Below are 19479 nucleotides of genomic sequence, written 5' to 3' on the forward strand. Positions count from 1 at the left end.
ATCATCTAGTTCATGCACTACACATCACTGTCATTTTGTTGTTGTTGTGGGGTTTTTTTGGTGGTTTGTTTGTTTTTTTTTTTTGTTGTTGTTTTTTTTTTTTGGGGGGGGGGGTCATTTTTTATTATTATTATTATTATATTTTTTTTGTCCTTGATGTGAAAAGGTCTGTAGGTAAACCTCTTGAACTGAAATATTCACACACATTTACCTGGTAGGGACATCTTTGTTATGACCCAAACTCCAGTGTCCCCGCATTCAATGCATCACGAATTACGAACATCATCATCTTTCAATAAACAGACGATTTACGGTACGTAAATATGAACAACGGGTCCATTAACTTTTTTTTAAATCTCATGTGAATGATGTGGGATTTTTTTTTGTCAAATGTTAAAATGTTTATGTGGTTCCTCTTTTGACGGGCCATGTGGTGTCACATTGTATTGTTTTTGTTGTCACCCAGTGTACACTTCTACACGATATATCTAAATGACAAAACCGTATTCTGTGATCAAAATCGTATCTCTGCTCGAGGCAGAATTGAAATGATGTTTTAGGCAAAATCGTGATTGCATCCATGATCCACCATCAGGTGATCGTCCTTAGGAGGACCGCCACTCCATTAGGGATCCCTAACTGTTTTGTCCATCCTGAACCGATTATAGGAGGACCGCCACTCCCTAAGGATCTCTAACAGTGTTTCACCCATCCTGCACCGCCTGTAGGAGGACCGTCACTCCCTAGGGATGCCTAACATTGATTCATCCATCCTGCACCTCCTGTAGGAGGACCGCCACTCCCTAAGGATCCCTAACAGTGTTTCATCCATCCTGTACCACCTGTAGGAGGACCGCCACTCCTAGGGATGGCTAACATTGTTTCATCCATCCTGCACCGCCTGTAGTAGGACTGCCACGGTCTAGACTCGCTTAGAAAAAACAAACTTGCACAAGATAGAGCTCATTAGCACTATGTAAAAACGGTGATGATATCAGATGTTGGCGGAAGGTGAGCACAGCCTACAGTCATCACGTCAATAGTTGAAATGTACTAAATGTTCACCAGAAAGATGAGAAGGCACGTGAAAGGTCAAAATCAGACAATTTTAGTCAGTGATGCGTCATATCGTGAAATAGCCTCTGAGTGTCTACCATAAAACAACATTGGAAATATTTCAGAAATCCTTGGAAGTTATAACCCTGATAACTTCTCTACCAAAACGACATTTTGATCTTTAAATTCGACATATGGTGAGCATGCCCAAAGGTAGACACCACAAGCTGGAGCAGAAGGAATATTGCTCACCACGAAGGGAAAATTGACTATTGGAAATCTGAAGTGATCCCTTTTATAACAGTTTTACAACGTCGTGGTCGTCCAGGACAAAACATAGTATGGTATGGTATGGTATCCTATAAAACAATATAGTATCGTATGGTATCCTATAAAACAATATAGTATGGTATGGTATCCTATAAAACAACATAGTATGGTATTTTATGGTATCCTATCAAACAATATAGTATGGTATGGTATCTTATCAAACACTATAGTATGGTATGGTATCCTATAAAATAATATAGTATGGTATGGTATGGTATGGTATGGTATGGTATGGTATCCTATCAAACAGTATAGTATGGTATGGTATGGTATGGTATGGTATCCTATCAAACAGTATGGTATGGTATGGTATCCTATCAAACAATATAGTATGGTATGGTATCCTATCAAACACTATAGTATGGTGTGGTATCCTATCAAACAATATAGTATGGTATGGTATCCTATCAAACAATATAGTATGGTGTGGTATCCAATCAAACAATATAGTATGGTATGGTATGGTATCCTATCAAACAGTATAGTATGGTGTAGTATTCAACAACACAATATAGTATGGTATGGTATCCTATCAAACAATATAATATGGTATGGTATCCAGTCAAACAATATAGTATGGTGTGGTATCCAATCAAACAATTTAGTATGGTGTAGTATTCAACAACACAATATAGTATGGTATGGTATCCTATCAAACAATATAGTATGAAATATAATATGGTATGGTATCCAGTCAAACAATATAGTATGGTGTGGTATCCAATCAAACAATTTAGTATGGTGTAGTATTCAACAACACAATATAGTATGGTATGGTATCCTATCAAACAATATAGTATGGTATGGTATCCTATCAAACAATATAGTATGGTATGGTATCCTTTCAAACAATATAGTATGGTGTGGTATCCTATCAAACAATATAGTATGGTGTGGTATCCAATCAAACAATATAGTATGGTGTGGTATCCAATCAAACAGTATAGTATGGCGTGGTATTCAACAATACAATATAGTATAGTATGGTGTGGTATCTTATAAAACAGTATAGTATGGTATCCTATAAAACAATATAGTATGGTGTAGTATTCAGTAAAACAATATAGTATGGTGTGGTATCCTATAAAACAATATAGTATAGTGTAGTATTCAGCAAAACAATATTGTATGGTGCGGTGTCCTATAAAACAATATAGTATAGTATAGTATTCAGCAAAGCAATATAGTATGGTGTGGTATCCTATAAAACAATATAGTATAGTGTAGTATTCAGCAAAATAGTATAGTATGGTGTGGTATACAGAAATGGCTGGCTCAAACGAACCCATTGATTGGGGCTTCCTATCACAAGCCATGTTTCCAGAAATAACATCCCCGCCCGCTCCCCCTGTTCAGCAACAGACCCCTGCCATCCAGCGTAATACAAACACAACCGTAACAAACCAAGTGCAAATGTTTTTCCAGGGTATAATGTCTGAAGTAAACAAGAGACTTACGTCTGAAGTAAACAAGAGACTTGCGTCTGAAGTAAACAAGAGACTTGCGTCTGAAGTAAACAAGAGACTTACGTCTGAAGTAAACAAGAGACTTGCGTCTGAAGTAAACAAGAGACTTACGTCTGAAGTAAACAAGAGACTTGCGTCTGAAGTAAACAAGAGACTTGCGTCTGAAGTAAACAAGAGACTTGCTGGAATTGAAACTGCTGTGAAAAAGGTTGAAAAATTGGATGTTATTGAACATGAACTTAAAGTCATAGATACGAAAATGGATAAAACCGAAGAAAAGCTTAAAGCCATGGAGAACTCCGTTAGTTTTTTTAGCAAACAGTATGATGAACTTTTAAAATCACAAGTAGAGGTACAAAAAACTGTCTTGACCGAAATGAAAGATATTAAACAACAGGTAAAGGAATCGCATGACATGGCTCGAGAGGCATCGACTAAACAAAGGGAGATGGAGGAGAAACTGCTCGATCTCCAGGCACGTAGCATGCGAGACAATCTGATTTTCAGTGGAATAGAAGAGAAAGTTGGTGAGAATGTCCAACAAGTCCTACATTCTTTTATAAAGGAGAAGTTGAAGATAGAGGAAGAAATCTCAGTTGATAGATGTCACAGAATTGGTGCTCATCATCACGGAAAACACAGATCGATAGTAGTAAAGTTTACATATTACAAACAACGCTAACCTCAGAAACACGCTGTTTGGTGTAAACGAGCAATACCCACCAGAAATTGCCCACAGACGTAGAGCACTATACCCGAAGTTCAAACAAGCTAAACGTGAAAGTAAAAACGCCAAGCTCGTGTTCGACAAACTGTTTGTGGATGGTAAGCGTGTCTTTCCTGACGATCCCAGGGATGTCACAGGTTGAAATAAAGTTTTCTTTTCTAAATGTATGTGGAATCAAGTCTAAAATTACTTTTCCTGATTTCATAGAATTTATATCCAACCGTGACGTTATTGGTATTGATGAAACAAAGTTATGCAATCTCGACATATTTGAAGTTAACGACTATATCGTGTTTCGCAAAGATAGGAAACAGCCCGTCTTGAAGTCATCGGGTGGTATTGCTTGTCTGGTGAACAATAGAATCGCTAAACACGTTAGTGTTATTGAATCAGACAGTGAATATGTTTTATGGCTCCAAATAGGGAAAAGCATACTAGGTATTGATAGTCCTGTTTTTTTAGGTGTTATATATCTACCACCCGAAGACTCCAAATACTTTAATACCTATATGATGAATTTCTCTCAGAAGTCACCACCCTTACTAATCAATTTACATATATCTGTATGACCGGCGACTTTAATGGTCGAACAAACACAAAACCCGATTTTATCCAAGCAGATAGTGATATTATCGATTTCTTCGATTTTGATGATGAAACAACCTCCTTTTTTGAAGAATGTAAAAGACTTTCTACTTTTGGTGTAAATATCAATAGATCTAATCAAGATGTCAAACCTGTAAATAGAAATGGCGAAAGACTGCTTCATTTGTGCTGTAACCACAATTTATTAATTGTAAATGGTAGATTTGGTGCTGATGCCAATATTGGCAAAACTACTTGTAAAGATATATCTGTTGTTGATTACACTATTGTCTCCGCGGAAGTCTTTAGTGTTATGCAAACTTTTAAAATCGCCGATTTTAACCCAATTTTATCTGACACACATTGTGCTGTTGAATTCTCTTTTGTTGCAAAACCCATTGATTTAACAATTCATGAATGTAAAAATAAGTTTAAAAATGGTCGTAAATGGAATGCTGAAAAGAAAGATGAATTTGTTTGCAATATTAACATAAACTTAGTGAAAGACCTCATGTATACTGTGAATAATCTCCCTTCGTTCACATCGGAAAACTGCAAACTGTTATGTGACGCTCTTTGTAACATTTTTAAAGACAGTTCAAGGAAGACATTCGGGGAATCAACAAAAGGTGCTAGTAAGAATCGCAAGGGAGATAAAACCTGGTTTGGAACGGACTGCAAACGAGCTAGATATATTTTTCATAAAGCACGCAAAAAATATAATGTCACACAATTGTTGGAACATAAAGCTGAAATGGTTATAGCTAGTAAAGAGTATCGCAGAACTGTAAATAAGTATGTAAATAAGCACAAAACATCTTTCCAGAATAAACTGCGTCAAATGCAGAGTAAACAACCAAAAGATTTTTGGAAATTAGTAAACGGTTTGAGTAAGAAGAAAATACCGAGTGATATTAATCTAAACATTTTATATGAATATTTCAAAACTGTTAATACTACTGTGTGTAATGAAACATATGACTTCCTAAATACTGATAATGATATACTCGATGTTGGTATAACCGAGGAGGAAATCCTTTGTGCTGTAAGATGATTGAAAAATGGTAAAGCATCTGGTGAGGACGAAATTATAAATGAACACATAAAAACTACTGTTGATATATTACTACCTTTTTATGTTACTATGTTTAATAAGATTTTTGATACAGGAATAATTCCTGATACATGGTTGAATGGTGTTATACAACCTATATATAAAAACAAAGGCGATCCCTCATTACCCGAGAATTATCGACCCATTACTATACTCAGTTGTCTGGGTAAGTTATTTACGTCAGTTTTAAATAACCGCTTAACTAAGTTTGTTGAAAGTAATAATTTGCTTTCTGAAAAGCAGGCCGGTTTCAGGAAAGGCTACTGTGTGACTGATCATTTATTTACCTTGCACTGTTATTGATTATTTAAGATATCGTAAGAAAAAACTATACTGTACATTTATTGACTTCAGTAAAGCCTTTGATCAAGTCTGGAGATCTGGACTGTGGTCTAAAGTTATAAACCTAGGCATATCTGGTAAACGTTTTACTGTTATATTTAACATGTATCAAAATATTAAATCCTGTGTAAAGTTTGATGGACATATACCAGAGTCGTTTTATTGCCAATCTGGAGTACGACAGTTGTTTATGTGAAAAGTAGAATGATTAGCTATTGGTGTAGGATGTTAAATAGTGATAACAAAAATAAGCTATCCTTTAGAATATACAATGCCCTTTTATCTGATTATGTTTATGGAATACATGCATATAAATAGTTTAATTTTGTAGAAAATATTTTTAATGAAACTGGATTATCATACGTATGGTTATCTCAAAATATTGTTAATTATGGAAACGTTAGCGATATTATTCTTGAGAGACTTAAAGACCAGTACTTGCAGTTATGGAGAGACAACATTTACCATTCTAGCAAAGGTACTGACTATAGGATCTTTAAAGAAATCATAAATTTGGAACCATATTTATTACTTTTAAACACAAAACATAGGTCTACTTTAACTAATTATCGCGCTGCCAATCACAGGCTCCCAGTAGAAGTTGGTAGATGGGAAAATATTCCCAGGTGTGAACGGAAATGTTGTTTATGTCACGATGATGTTGTTGGTGATGAATATCACTTTCTATTTGAATGCTATTTTTTCCGAAATGAAAGATGCAAGTACATACCAAAATATTACTATATAAAACCAAATGCAATTAAATATCATGATCTATTCTGTAGCACGAATATTACTTTATTAAATAATACTTGTACATTTTTAGATTACATTATGAGAACATTTATGCCCCCACGTTAATCTTGTATTATTATATTACATATGTAAAACCGCTGTATTAGACATATCATAAAATATTGTTTGTTTCCGGTTACCCGACCGACCCTAATTTGAACCTGCCCGACCTAGTTCATCAAGATTAACTTTGGCTACAAGTGCAAGCACTACCAAAGGTTAATCCTGGGGATGAACAACGCCATTAGCGCCCTTCCGAGCAATTTTACTCAGAACGGAATTCAATCCGAATTGCGGTCAAACTAAAAGAAAAGCGACTGTCATCACGTTTTTCCACCCAAATCGTGTACTGTGATCTATTTGGAGCATATGGACACTAAGAAATACTTACTTTGAAACGATCTTCACTTTGAATTAAAGGAAAAACGACCGACTGTATGACTTGTTTTTAAAACGCGCGGTGCATTGTGGGAGGAAAATGAAACTCGGAACAATCTTGTATGTGGAAAAGGATCGGTGAAGTCATTTCTCGTTTCACAATGAATAAAACAAAAACCATAAAACTAAAAATTAATTAAAGTTAATAAAATAACTTAAAAGTAAAAATAAATTAAAATAAAATAAATGAAATTAAAGTTAATAAAAAAAAACAAAAAAAACATTAATTAATAGAAATTAAATAAAAATTATGTTTTACACACACACATATTATATATATATATATTTTTTTTTTTAAAGAAAAAAACAGTTCATTGATGTCTCTAAAAATAACTAAAACATAAGTACTAAGTTTTAAACTTACTTACCTGTCTTTTTTCTGAGTTTTCTTCTAAAATCGTCCGGGTGTGTGTGGGGGTGGGGGGGGGGGGGGGGGGAATGAAACATATTTCTCTCTTGTTTGCCAGTACGTAAAAACGTTACTGTTGCCCCTTGCTCGCCACGAGGAGGCCAGAGAGTTGAACAAGATATACCAAATTTGATGTGCCCCCTGTTCAGGATTTTAATTAAGTTAAACAGAAATGATTCCTCATTAAAAGGAGAGAGAAATATGTTTCATTGGCAACCCCCCTCCCCCCACACACACACACAGACAGGTAAGTAAGTTTAAAACTTAGTACTTATGTTTTAGTTATTTTTAGAGACATTAATGAACTGTTTTTTTCTTTAAAAAAAAAAAAAAATATATATATATATATATATATATATATATATATATATATATATATATATATATATATATATATATATATATATATATATATAATATGTGTGTGTGTGTGTGTAAATCATAATTTTTATTTAATTTCTATTAATTAATGGGTTTTTTTTTTTTTTATTAACTTTAATTTCATTTATTTTATTTTAATTTATTTTTACTTTTAAGTTATTTTATTAACTTTAATTAATTTTTAGTTTTATGGTTTTTGTTTTATTCATTGTGAAACGAGAAATGACTTCACCGATCCTTTTCCACATACAAGATTGTTCCGAGTTTCATTTTCCTCCCACAATGCACCGCGCATTTTAAAAACAAGTCATACAGTCGGTCGTTTTTCCTTTAATTCAAAGTGAAGATCGTTTCAAAGTAAGTATTTCTTAGTGTCCATATGCTCCAAATAGATCACAGTACACGATTTGGGTGGAAAAACGTGATGACAGTCGCTTTTCTTTTAGTTTGACCGCAATTCGGATTGAATTCCGTTCCGAGCAAAATTGCTCGGAAGGGCGCTAATGGCGTTGTTCATCCCCAGGATTAACCTTTGGTAGTGCTTGCACTTGTAGCCAAAGTTAATCTTGATGAACTACTGCCCGACCCTAAAACTTTTTTTGTATATCCAAAAATGTTTTTTTTTAATATAACGATTTCCACGAAAACATTCCAAAACTATCACAAGCACTAATTTGGTGTCACTTAGGGGATAACCCTACTGTGTTTTCCGATTTGCGGACGTATATATCGGTGGTTTTACTGTCGCAAATTTAGTTTTATTGGCGACCCGTTAGCCACGAAATGTTTTCTTCTAACAATTGATTGATGGAGTTACTTCCCTTCAAATTGAAGTTCGGTAACTTTCGTGAGATATCGGGCGAAGAGTCAGAAAATAGTTTTCACGAATATATGCGATCTTTTCCGATTTACTCTACATCTAGCGTAGCGAGGTGTTCCGATTAATAATAATAATAATAATAATAATAATAATAATAACTATATTTAATGATTTACTCCAGCGACAAACTGGCCTTGTAGAAATTTAGTGACCTTCTGATAAACTAGGGGAGGGAATGTTTACCGATACTGATGGAGTTTACTGCCAAATCAAATGATTAAGTATGTCAGTAAGATCTCGATGCGTTTCGTTATTTTTTGTAAGTGGTCACTGGGAACTTCGTGGGTTTTCTCTAAAAACAGTGTCAGAATGACCATGTGTTTGACGTCCAATAGCCGATGATATTAAAGATAAAAATCAATGTGCTCTAGTGGCGTCGTTAAATAAAACAAATTTTACTTTTCAACTTTCCTTTGAGCATCCTGAGCATTTGTACTGCATTTCTATTCATTGGACCAATTGATTGCTTCAAACCAAGTGTGTATTTTAATACTGGATGCATACAGAATAAAACTAACGTTGCAAATTATAAAATTGGTAAGTCTACCATTTCTTAGAGACACTAGGAAAGATAATATTCATAACATTTTTGTTTAAATGTTATTGTTGGACAGATATTTATAGAACCCTTCTTTTCAGTTTTCATTAAAAGAAATTGTTATAACTTATTTACTGGTTTCTATCCAATTAAGGTTCAACCAAGTCTGTCCTGGACCAGTACAGAAGTTAAGTGTTAGTATGAGAGTAAACCTTCTGCCTATTATTAAACAGCAAGGGGTATTTTGTATGTACTCTCCCACAGATAGGTTAGCATCATGTTGCCCTCAAAATCAAAATGCCTTGCCTTTTATAAATTTATAAGTTGTCCATGTAAAAAGAAGCCTTTAAACACACGTATGTGGATAGTACTACATATTTCCTTTTTTTAATTAAGTTATGAAATAGATATAGAAAATAAAATGGCCATAAGGTTAATAAAGATGTGTTCTGTTCTGTTCTGTTCTGGTATCCTATAAAACAATATAGTATAGTGTAGTATTCAGCAAAACAATACAGTATTGTTTTGCTGAATACTACACTATACTATATTGTTTTATAGGATACCATACCATACTGTATTTTACAGAACAGAACAGAACACATCTTTATTTACACTCAGATCACATAACAAGTGATACATGAGCACATAGTTACAATATGTGCAATATAATAAGGCCGAAAAAAATATATACTTGTTTCCTATTACATGCAGGAAAAATATAGGGTAGGTAGGTAGGAAAAACATTTTATTTTGGAAAATAATTTTATTTATGGATATTAAATAAAGGTGCTGACTACCGGTATCCAAAATAACCTCTGCGTGTATAGAAATGCATTATGCAAACCAACAATACCATTCATCACAGTGTTTTCCCTAGAAATGAAGTAAGGCATGGTAAAGTGACGTTTTGGTTGATTGATTTCAACTTATTGTCGTGCTTATATCCAATTAAGGTTCAAGCACGCTGTCATGGGCACACATCTCAGCTATCTGTGCTGTCTGTCCAGGACAGTGGGTTAGTTCTTAGTTGGTTAGTGGTTAGTGAGAGAGAAGAGGGTGTAGTGGCCTTACACCTACCCATTGAGCCCTTAAGAACTCGCTCTGGGTTGGAGCCGGTACCGGGCTGCGAACCCTGTACCTACCAGCTTGTAGTCCGATGGCTTAACCACTGCGCCACCGAGGCCGGTTTATGGGGGCATATTTTATGTGCAGTTTTAAATATAAGGGCTTTTTTTTCCATTATACAATTTTCAAAAGGAGCGATTGCAATCATATTTAAAGTTTGTTTTAATTCACTCTCGCTCGATGATACAACAATTCCCAAACTCGTTTCACCGAGCGAGAGTGAATTAAAACAAACTTTAAATATGACTGCAATCGCTTCACAGTCGATGTTAATAACCTTCCGCGATGTTAATTACAGACGTGGAATAATATTTATTTCAGAAACGGCGGCTGTCGGAAGCTTGTAGTAGTTATAGCGACTGATGATGTCAGAAGTGTGTCATAACAGTTGTCAAAGTATTAGTTGAGCAGCAGAGAATCATGCCATATATATAGCGTGGGAAAATACGATATTTATGTTACCACTTATTGAAGACCATATGGGTAATAAATAAATATATGACGTGGCATGCAGCAAAGGTTCAGGCACGCTGTTCTGATTATGGAATTAAATTAAACTAGTAAGGTGTAGTATTCAACAAATATGGTATGGCATTCAGCTTTAACCCCAATGTACATACCCCTTGAAATTTAGATCACTCAAAATAGAAAATGAATTCAGAATAATATAAAATAACTGAAAACCAATCTGGTGAGCTGTACTCTTCAGTGGATATATAGGCCTAGTTATACACAGTAAACATTGCTTATGTATGTAAGGTTCACGTTAGAGTCACTACTGACACTATGCCACAACATTGGCAGATATCTTATTGTGAGGACACATTGCGAATTGATAACATAAATATATATATACATACATACATACATACATGCATACATACATGATATCATAAATAAATAGCTTCTGCGTGCCCATGTGGGAAATTGAATGTTTCCCTAATCGGGGAGAGAAGGGCGCAAAGCCAAATAATGTTTAAGCCAGCAGCCAATAGTTGGCACTTAGAATGGGGCAGCAACCTTGGCTAAGGCGCCAACAGTTGGCACTTAGAATGGGGCAGCTACCTTGGCTAAGGCGCCAACAGTTGGCACTTAGAATGGGGCAGCTACCTTGGCTAAGGCGCCAACAGTTGGCACTTAGAATGGGGCAGCTACCTTGGCTATGGCGCCAACAGTTGGCACTTAGAATGGGGCAGCTACCTTGGCTATGGCGCCAACAGTTGGCACTTAGAATGGGGCAGCTACCTTAGCTAAGGCGCCAACAGTTGGCACTTAGAATGGGGCAGCTACCTTAGCCATGGCGCCAACAGTTGGCACTTAGAATGGGGCAGCTACCTTAGCTATGGCGCCAACAGTTGGCGCAGCTACCTTGGCTAAGGCGCCAACAGTTGGCACTTAGAATGGGGCAGCTACCTTGGCTAAGGCGCCAACAGTTGGCACTTAGAATGGGGCAGCTACCTTGGCTAAGGCGCCAACAGTTGGCACTTAGAATGGGGCAGCTACCTTGGCTAAGGCGCCAACAGTTGGCACTTAGAATGGGGCAGCTACCTTGGCTATGGCGCCAACAGTTGGCACTTAGAATGGGGCAGCTACCTTAGCTAAGGCGCCAACAGTTGGCACTTAGAATGGGGCAGCTACCTTAGCCATGGCGCCAACAGTTGGCACTTAGAATGGGGCAGCTACCTTAGCTATGGCGCCAACAGTTGGCGCAGCTACCTTGGCTAAGGCGCCAACAGTTGGCACTTAGAATGGGGCAGCTACCTTGGCTATGGCGCCAACAGTTGGCACTTAGAATGGGGCAGCTACCTTGGCTAAGGCGCCAACAGTTGGCACTTAGAATGGGGCAGCTACCTTGGCTATGGCGCCAACAGTTGGCACTTAGAATGGGGCAGCTACCTTAGCTAAGGCGCCAACAGTTGGCACTTAGAATGGGGCAGCTACTTTAGCTAAGGCGCCAACAGTTGGCACTTAGAATGGGGCAGCTACCTTAGCTAAGGCGCCAACAGTTGGCACTTAGAACGGGGCAGCTACCTTAGCTATGGCGCCAACAGTTGGCACTTAGAATGGGGCAGCTACCTTAGCCACGGCGCCAACAGTTGGCACTTAGAATGGGGCAGCTACCTTAGCCATGGCGCCAACAGTTGGCGCAGCTACCTTGGCTAAGGCGCCAACAGTTGGCACTTAGAATGGGGCAGCTACCTTGGCTATGGCGCCAACAGTTGGCACTTAGAATGGGGCAGCTACCTTGGCTATGGCGCCAACAGTTGGCACTTAGAATGGGGCAGCTACCTTGGCTAAGGCGCCAACAGTTGGCACTTAGAATGGGGCAGCTACCTTGGCTATGGCGCCAACAGTTGGCACTTAGAATGGGGCAGCTACCTTAGCTAAGGCGCCAACAGTTGGCACTTAGAATGGGGCAGCTACCTTAGCCATGGCGCCAACAGTTGGCACTTAGAATGGGGCAGCTACCTTAGCTATGGCGCCAACAGTTGGCGCAGCTACCTTGGCTAAGGCGCCAACAGTTGGCACTTAGAATGGGGCAGCTACCTTGGCTATGGCGCCAACAGTTGGCACTTAGAATGGGGCAGCTACCTTGGCTATGGCGCCAACAGTTGGCACTTAGAATGGGGCAGCTACCTTAGCTAAGGCGCCAACAGTTGGCACTTAGAATGGGGCAGCTACCTTAGCCATGGCGCCAACAGTTGGCACTTAGAATGGGGCAGCTACCTTAGCTATGGCGCCAACAGTTGGCGCAGCTACCTTGGCTAAGGCGCCAACAGTTGGCACTTAGAATGGGGCAGCTACCTTGGCTATGGCGCCAACAGTTGGCACTTAGAATGGGGCAGCTACCTTGGCTAAGGCGCCAACAGTTGGCACTTAGAATGGGGCAGCTACCTTGGCTATGGCGCCAACAGTTGGCACTTAGAATGGGGCAGCTACCTTAGCTAAGGCGCCAACAGTTGGCACTTAGAATGGGGCAGCTACTTTAGCTAAGGCGCCAACAGTTGGCACTTAGAATGGGGCAGCTACCTTAGCTAAGGCGCCAACAGTTGGCACTTAGAACGGGGCAGCTACCTTAGCTATGGCGCCAACAGTTGGCACTTAGAATGGGGCAGCTACCTTAGCCACGGCGCCAACAGTTGGCACTTAGAATGGGGCAGCTACCTTAGCCATGGCGCCAACAGTTGGCGCAGCTACCTTGGCTAAGGCGCCAACAGTTGGCACTTAGAATGGGGCAGCTACCTTGGCTATGGCGCCAACAGTTGGCACTTAGAATAGGGCAGCTACCTTGGCTATGGCGCCAACAGTTGGCACTTAGAATAGGGCAGCTACCTTGGCTATGGCGCCAACAGTTGGCACTTAGAATGGGGCAGCTACCTTGGCTATGGCGCCAACAGTTGGCACTTAGAATGGGGCAGCTACCTTGGCTAAGGCGCCAACAGTTGGCACTTAGAATGGGGCAGCTACCTTAGCTAAGGCGCCAACAAGGCTGGCTCATCTACTGTAGAGATAGTGGTTGCACCTCATTGTCAGCCTTTGGTACTATTGCTGGAACGCTGATTGTGACTTTGGTGTTCATGTACATTCAGGTTGCTTATAAGTATGGCTTATAACCAAATGTAGCTCAATGAGAACCTATGATTCCTACTGGCTACAATATTCGAGTAAGTCGAAATTTAAGAAGCATCTATCTATGCAGGCTGATATGCGTATAGGCTTACTTCTGGAGGAAGATGTCTTAAAATCAACATGGTCGGGGATAATCACACTGGTCGGAATCTGCTAATGACTGCATTGCTTAATCAAGCATTTGGCACATGCTTAAATCCACTGAATGTTCAAGCACGTCTCGGCATTGCTTGGCCTTGCTATGTAGAGGTTACGTTCACGTGATCAGAGTCATGGTTGATGCCATGGTCCAGTCAGGGGCGTGGTCAGTGATGTGTGTTGCCCTTGTGTCACTAACCAAAATATTTGAGAATATATTGTCTTTACCAAATATATACTCTATTTCAGCCCATGATATGATGGTATTGAACGCCGGGTCGTTATATTGGTGACAGTATAAGGATATTGTACGATATGTTGTACTATACTGAATGGCAAAATAGCCCAGGAATGTTTCTACGAGTAGATTTCGAAAAAGCCTTCAACTCCATATCATGATCATATATACATAAAACCCTGGATATTTTTTGGATTTGTAACAGATATTAAACGCTGTATTTCTGCTGTTTTTACCAAAATATAAAATCCAGTGTTATAGTTAATGGAAATATTTCTTCATTATTTAATATATACATGTATAATATATATATATATATATATATAAGTCACTTCTCTCTCAACCTTCAGACAGGCGAAGTTTTTAACAGCAGGGAGACTTGAATTTTTAATCCAATTCTTTTTATAAAATATGCAAAAAGAAGTTTATTTTATTTTTTTATAATTAATTTTTTTTTACCGTCTGTACTGCTAATTGATGACATTGTGCTCTATAGTTGTTGGTTTTTTTTTAAATCACCTTTCCATGTGTCGCAATTTTTTAGAAATAATGAAATGTAATTTTTGTGTTGTCAATATTTGTTTTCAATGTATCTACAAAATCACTCGATATAGTCTAGATCCCCACCCTTGTACACTTGTCGCATGATTTTGTGACGCCAGTCTCACTTCCAACACCCAGACACTTCACACTTAATTAGTATCTATGAATAGGTGTTCCTCAAGTTCTTCACCATTCATCCGTGATGTGTACCTTGCAAGTGACGACTATTTTGTAAAAAGGCGAGACAGATTTCGCCTTACAGTGACTGGCACGGCGAAGTCAGGCTGGTCAGAGCGAAGTTTGGGCTCACTTCGCTCGGTCGCGTGAGCCCTGATATATATATATATATATATATATATATATATATATATATATATATATATATATATATATATATATATATATATAGTCAAACTTCGTTATCTCGACCTCTATAAACTCGAGTACCCAACATATCTCGAGGTATAGTGCCGGTCCCGGCAATTTTCCTATGCAATGTTACGAAATTAAACACTGTTATCTCGAGCATGCTAATCTCGATTACTAGGCTTATCTCGAGCATATTTTGGTGTCCCTAGGTGCACTTTCCTGTTTTTTTCTCGAAGTATATAAAAAAATTACATGTAAAATTACTCCTTTTTTACTTATGTTTCGAGTATTAACTTTATATGTCATTTCATTCTTCCTTGTTCCCTAAATTTCGCTACTTAATTATTAAAAAAAAGAAAGAAAGAAATGTTTTATTTAACGACGCACTCAACACATTTTATTTATGGTTATATGGCGTCAGATATATGGTTAAGGACCACACAGATAATGAGATAAGAAACCCACTGTCGCCACTTCATGGCCTACTCTTTTCGATTAGCAACAAGGGATCTTTTATATGCACCATCCCACAGACAGGGTGGTATATACCACGGCCTTTGATATACCAATCGTGGTGCACTGGCTGGAACGAGAAATAGCCCAATGGGCCCACCGACGGGGATCGATCCCACACCGACCGCGCATCGACGAGCGCTGTACCACTGGGCTACGTCTCGCCCCTACTTAATTATAAATGAATCGATACACATAACAGAAAATGTTCCACATTTATAAAACTAGTGCAAAATTTAGCATTATTAAACAGATGAACCACGTGTTGAAGGTCCCGGCCCTTCTGAGAGGAATGTTGAATCTAGCATTAAAAGAAAAAAAAACTGAAAAAAAAAAAAACAGGCGTCAGATAGAAACGAATTACGAAGTGTCGTTGAGCAGAATATAAAATCAAAGTCAAAAGTAGCGAACCAATTCTCTATTCTATCAAACACGCTATTTACCTGGATAAAAAATGCTGACAAAATTAAAGTAGCATATCTGCAGTGTGCTCGATGCTTTACACATGATCAATCAGGCATGGTGAAATGTAACGCCGAAAACAATTAAGAACTGTTTCCGACACGCATAATTTGGTACAACTGATGACCAGCCAGAACCAGATAGTGTAGTCAACTTAGACGACATCCCATTAAGCAGACTGTGTATATCAATTGCCACTTACGCCAGCTTGGATGACAATTTGAACACATGTGAGACCGCGACCGATGACAACATTATTGACACAATAATCTGTGCAAGAACCATAACACCTGACGGCGGCGACGACGACGACAATGATGCTACTGATAATAATGACACCATTGCCCAACCGAAACGACCTACTACGGCGGAGACTTTATATGCTCTTGATGTTGTGAGAAACCTACTTGCAGGTTTAGCCAAGATCACAAGTCATGTTATGACAGAGGACTTTAAAGCCAAAAATGTTTGGGATAATTTACATCAGGAAACTGTTATGTTTATCTCGAGCAACCGATATCTCGAGCATGTTGGTCCGGTTCCTTCAACATCGAGATATCGACGTTTGACTATATATATATTTTCTTATTTTCACATATATATATATATATAGGCTGTAGACAAGGTGATCCATTATCTCCATATATATATTTCTTCTCTGTGTAGAATTCTTGCAGGACTTGTGCGTAAAAATAAGAAAATTAAGTGCATCTCAATAAACAAAGATTACTTAATTTCACATTATGCCGATGATACTGATTTTATACTTTATGGTAGTCTTTTGAAGAAACAATAAATACCTTGAATATATTTTCAGAATTATCAGGACTCAATATTAATTATGATAAATCAGAGGTAATTTGTATTGGCTCTCTTGGGAATAGTCCAATACGATATTTACAAAATCGTAATCTGAAATAGAATCCTTCTTCGTTAAAGTACTTGAAATTATTTTTAGTACCGACTTAAATGAAATGACCAAACTTAATTATAATTCTAAATTATTTGAAATTAAACAAATTATAAATATTTAGATGAGAAGGTTGTTAACGCCACTTGGAAGAATAGCTATAATAAAATCCCTGTTAATATCTAAGCTTAGTTAAATCTATCAAATCCATAGGGAATATTTCAGAAAGTATTGCACAACATATTGTTTGAATTTGTATGGAATCAAAAGCCAGACAGGATAAAATGAATATATTTGTGTAAACCTGTTAATGGGGGAGGTCTCGGAATGATAAATATATTTAACTATGTTAAAGCTTTAAAAATTACTTGGCTACGAAAACTGAAAACCAAAGATCCAAATTGGAAACCTATTCTTTTTGCATGTTTTCCACAACTCCGTAACATATCTCTATCCGGTAATGATTTCCCCAATTGTGCTTAAAACATGTAAAAAGAATATTTTGGAAAGACTGTATTATTGCATTCCGTGACTTCTTGTCATTAATTAAAGTTTCATTTTTTGGAGACTTCTTATCAGAACCAATTTTTTATAATTCCAATATAGAAATCAACAAGAAATCTGTTTTAAAAAAGAACTGGCTTGGGAAAGGTATTTCTCAAATCTCTGATCTCGTTGATGAATACGGCAACTTTTTAACTTTAACCGCATTTAATAATTTATACGAATTAAATGCATCTTTTAAGAGTATCAGGAAGTTATTAACTCACTTAAGCCAAGTTAAGGCTTACCTTAGGAAAACAAAACTAAATAAAATAGAGCCAAATATTCCTTTAGACGACTCTCCCGTTCGACGAAAACATTGTTCTATCAGAAATGGCTCGAAACAATATTATTATTACACTTGTAACTTCTGAAAAGCCAAATTCTGCAATATCAAAATGACAAAATTATTTTATTTCAAACCTTAATTGGCACACTATAACCACTAAAACCATTTGTAACCACACATGAAATAATAATATAAGGATATAGGATACTTCATAGAATATTAACTACTAATAGTTTCGCATATAAGTTAAAATTAATTGACAGTGAAACGTGTACTTTTTTGATGTAAAGGAAAAGAATCTATAGTACATATATTTCGGGAATATACAATTGTTCAGAACTTTTGGAATGATTATTTAATTGGTTATCAAAATCATGTAAGCATATATGTAATTTAAAGCTTTCTCTTGAGCTAGTGATATTTGGATGCAAAGATAATATTTAAACAGATAATATGTTTAACCTGTTATTATTATTAGCTGAATACTTTATATATAAATGTAAAGTGCAAAGGGTCCAGTTAAATATTATCCATTTCCAAAACGAAGCCAAAAAAATATATAACGTAGAGAGAGAGAGAGAGAGAGAGAGAGAGAGAGAGAGAGAGAGAGAGGGGGGGAAGGGACGGAGGGGGAGAGAGAGAGAGAGAGAGGGGGGAGGGAGGAGGGGAGAGAGAGAGAGAGAGAGGGGGAGAGAGAGAGAGAGAGAGAGAGAGAGAGAGGGGAGAGAGGGAGAGAGAGGGGGGAGGACCCTAAATTATATTGTGTAGTTTTATTATTTTATGTACACAACCCATGTTTTACCCTTTGCATGTGTTGTGTTAACTGTAAACAAGGGGCTGTTACACCTTATTCAATGTGTTTTGCAACAACCTTTAGGGGTATTATCATGAAGGTAATGCATCACCACTCCCCGCTAAAAAATCAAAGTAATATAATAACTGCCCCTACCCCCATTGCTGTCTTTGATTTTGATCAGGGAATACGGTTTTGTTATTCAAATTTATTCCAGTTTGTACACAATTAGCTGGAAAAAAATACATTTTCATATTCATATATAAATACCAGTACTATGTAAAACAATTTTGGCTAAAACATTTTCAATATGGTTAATAAAAATTCCATTTTGCTTATTGTTTGGCTACAGGAATATTTGATCCAGGGTGAGCCCTGGGTATGTACAGATGGGTTATTATCAATGAACTGATCAACCAATGAAAGTTTTGCACTCATATAGCTTATTACCATGTTTGTAGACGGGTATTTGATTAAAGAATTAACATTTGTAAACTAACAACACGAGTTGTACGTTGTTGTTCATGACCACATTTGCATATTTACAAGTGGTACTCACCTTTCCACGGTGTGTTCTTAACCTTGAACTTACGGTGATATATAAATATCGAAAGAGAGAGCGTGTGAGAGAGAGAGAGAGAGAGAGAGAGCGGGGGGGGGGGGGGGAGGGGGGGGGCGAGAAGAGATACAGGGACAGATATTGTTCATAATGAAGACATTTAGTTGCGGCTAAGGGCCACAAACGTCAATACTGGCATCTACCTGTTAGAACCTATATGAAAAGTAAAGAGTGTAATATTATCTACGATAGTTTTATGGTAATCGTAGTGTTGTACAAGCAATGAATCGTCTTCTCTCACCA

At 37.5% G+C, this 19479-nt stretch overlaps 1 protein-coding gene across 1 annotated transcript; it reads left to right on the forward strand.

Annotated features, from left to right (window-relative positions):
• Window positions 1-2652: 2652 nt before the first annotated feature.
• Window positions 2653-3534, forward strand: LOC121370186. Its single transcript, XM_041495301.1, has one exon. The coding sequence runs from the start codon at window positions 2653-2655 to the stop codon at window positions 3532-3534; it is 882 nt and encodes a 293-aa protein (XP_041351235.1).
• Window positions 3535-19479: the final 15945 nt, after the last annotated feature.

This window comes from Gigantopelta aegis, chromosome 4 (genome assembly GCF_016097555.1).
Source record: "Gigantopelta aegis isolate Gae_Host chromosome 4, Gae_host_genome, whole genome shotgun sequence".
NCBI classification, from domain to species: Eukaryota; Metazoa; Mollusca; class Gastropoda; order Neomphalida; family Peltospiridae; genus Gigantopelta; species Gigantopelta aegis.